Source organism: Vespula pensylvanica, chromosome 2 (assembly GCF_014466175.1).
Source record: "Vespula pensylvanica isolate Volc-1 chromosome 2, ASM1446617v1, whole genome shotgun sequence".
Classification (NCBI taxonomy): Eukaryota; Metazoa; Arthropoda; class Insecta; order Hymenoptera; family Vespidae; genus Vespula; species Vespula pensylvanica.
This window is the reverse complement of record NC_057686.1, coordinates 756474-758073: the sequence shown is the minus strand read 5'-3', so window position 1 is coordinate 758073 and position 1600 is coordinate 756474. Positions and strand designations below refer to the sequence as shown.

At 46.2% G+C, this 1600-nt stretch overlaps 1 protein-coding gene across 2 annotated transcripts in view; it reads right to left on the bottom strand.

The window, feature by feature from the left end:
• Positions 1 to 934, bottom strand: part of LOC122637980 — a 21761-nt gene extending 20827 nt beyond the window's left edge. The window contains exons 1-2 of one of the 2 annotated variants that reach the window (XM_043830550.1): positions 559 to 934; positions 1 to 528 (exon numbers count right to left, since the gene is read on the bottom strand). The exon at positions 1 to 528 is cut by the window's left edge and continues 791 nt beyond it. In XM_043830550.1, the coding sequence (XP_043686485.1) occupies positions 1 to 482 (482 nt within the window). In that variant the 5' untranslated portion in view covers positions 483 to 528; positions 559 to 934. The other variant, XM_043830552.1, reaches the window with a different exon arrangement.
• Positions 935 to 1600: the final 666 nt, after the last annotated feature.

Here is a 1600-nt window from a genome sequence, read left to right as displayed (position 1 = left end):
CGGCCAAGCAACGCGTCGATGCAGAATGACGTTTTACCAGAATTATTTTGTTGTCCCGGTGAGTTCAATGTATATCCTTGGGGCGACGTAGTCCTACCGGGCGACGTTCCCGATTCTCTACAACGATTGTTAACCGTAACGACGTTGACCATGTCATCTGCGAAACACTTCCTCGGCGTAACGTTATTACCCTCTTCTCCCTGAAAGAAATTCTGACTGGGATGTTCCTTCGTGTATCGTTTCCCACATAATTCCTCTTGATATCTAACTGTTTGCGTTCTATCCTCTATATCCGGTGATCTCGTATTAACGAAACGAATCTCCTCGGGCGATCTTACTCTAGATTCGATCGGGGATCTCGCTTCTTCCGATCTCGGAGAAGATCCTGGATCTTGAAGTCTCTGTTGTATTCCGTAAAGATGTCTCGGATGTTGATGCAAATCCTCGGACACGACTTGAGCGTTGTAATGCATCGCTGCCATATTCTTTACTTGACAAAATTTTAACGCATTCTCTCTCTCTCTCTCTTTCTCTCTGTCTGTCTTTCTCTCTCTCTTTCTCTCTCTCTCTCTTAATCCTTCTCTAAATCTATCTCTATTTAATCTTAATCCGCACACTAATAAGATTACTATCAATTAATTCGTCGAAAAAGGAAAAGAAGGAAAAAGAAAAAGGGGAGAGGGGGAAGAAAAAAATTTGGGAAAACAAATAAGACCCAAGGAGAAATCTATTAGACGAAAATACACTGATTCGATCGTCTACCAAAGTCCTTCCATCTCACGACTCGTACCATGACCCGAAAACACAACGGAGGATAAATCCTTCCTACTCGAAACGAAAGGTGGAAGGAACAGAAGCTATTAGCTTGGCGTCGCGTTGCAAAGTGACATCGTGGCTGACCGCGTGTCCGCCGAAAAAGCCTTCCCCTACTTTTCTACTCCCCTCTCTCTATCGCTCTCTCTCTCTCTCACTCGCTCACTCGCTCGCTCTCTCACTCACTCTCCTGCCACGCCTCTCGCTGGGAACGTCGTAATCCTGCCACGCCTACGGGATCCCCTCTGATACTCCTGATACGGACGCGTTTCACTCGACTACGAGAGAGGATCTAGCTTACTCTGTTACCGAGTAAGAGAGAGATAGACAGAGAGAAAGAGAAAGAGAGAGAGAGGCGAGTTCGGTGTCTACCCTCGACAGCCAAGAAGAGATTCGACCAATCACCAGCTCGTTTCACAATCCTTCGAGAAATAGGGTACGTGGGGAGTCCTCAGGGCCACGTGACAAGACGGAAAACCCGAGTGAATTTTGAACCCTATGAAGAAGGTGGTACTGAAGTGGGAGCAGCATAGAGAGAGGAGAGAGAGAGAGAACTGTGTTTCTCTACCGTACCAAACCAGCTCTCACGGCTTCGACGATATCTTTTCTCCTTCTCCTTCTCCTTCTCCTTCTCTTTCTCACTCCTTCTCCTATTTCTTCGTCTCTACTTCTCCTCTCGATCGAGATACCCCGGATTATAATCGACATTAGCTAGACATTAATATAGCTAGTCGACAATCTACCCGATCAATTTTCATCCCTTCTCTCTCTCTCTCTCTCTCTCTAT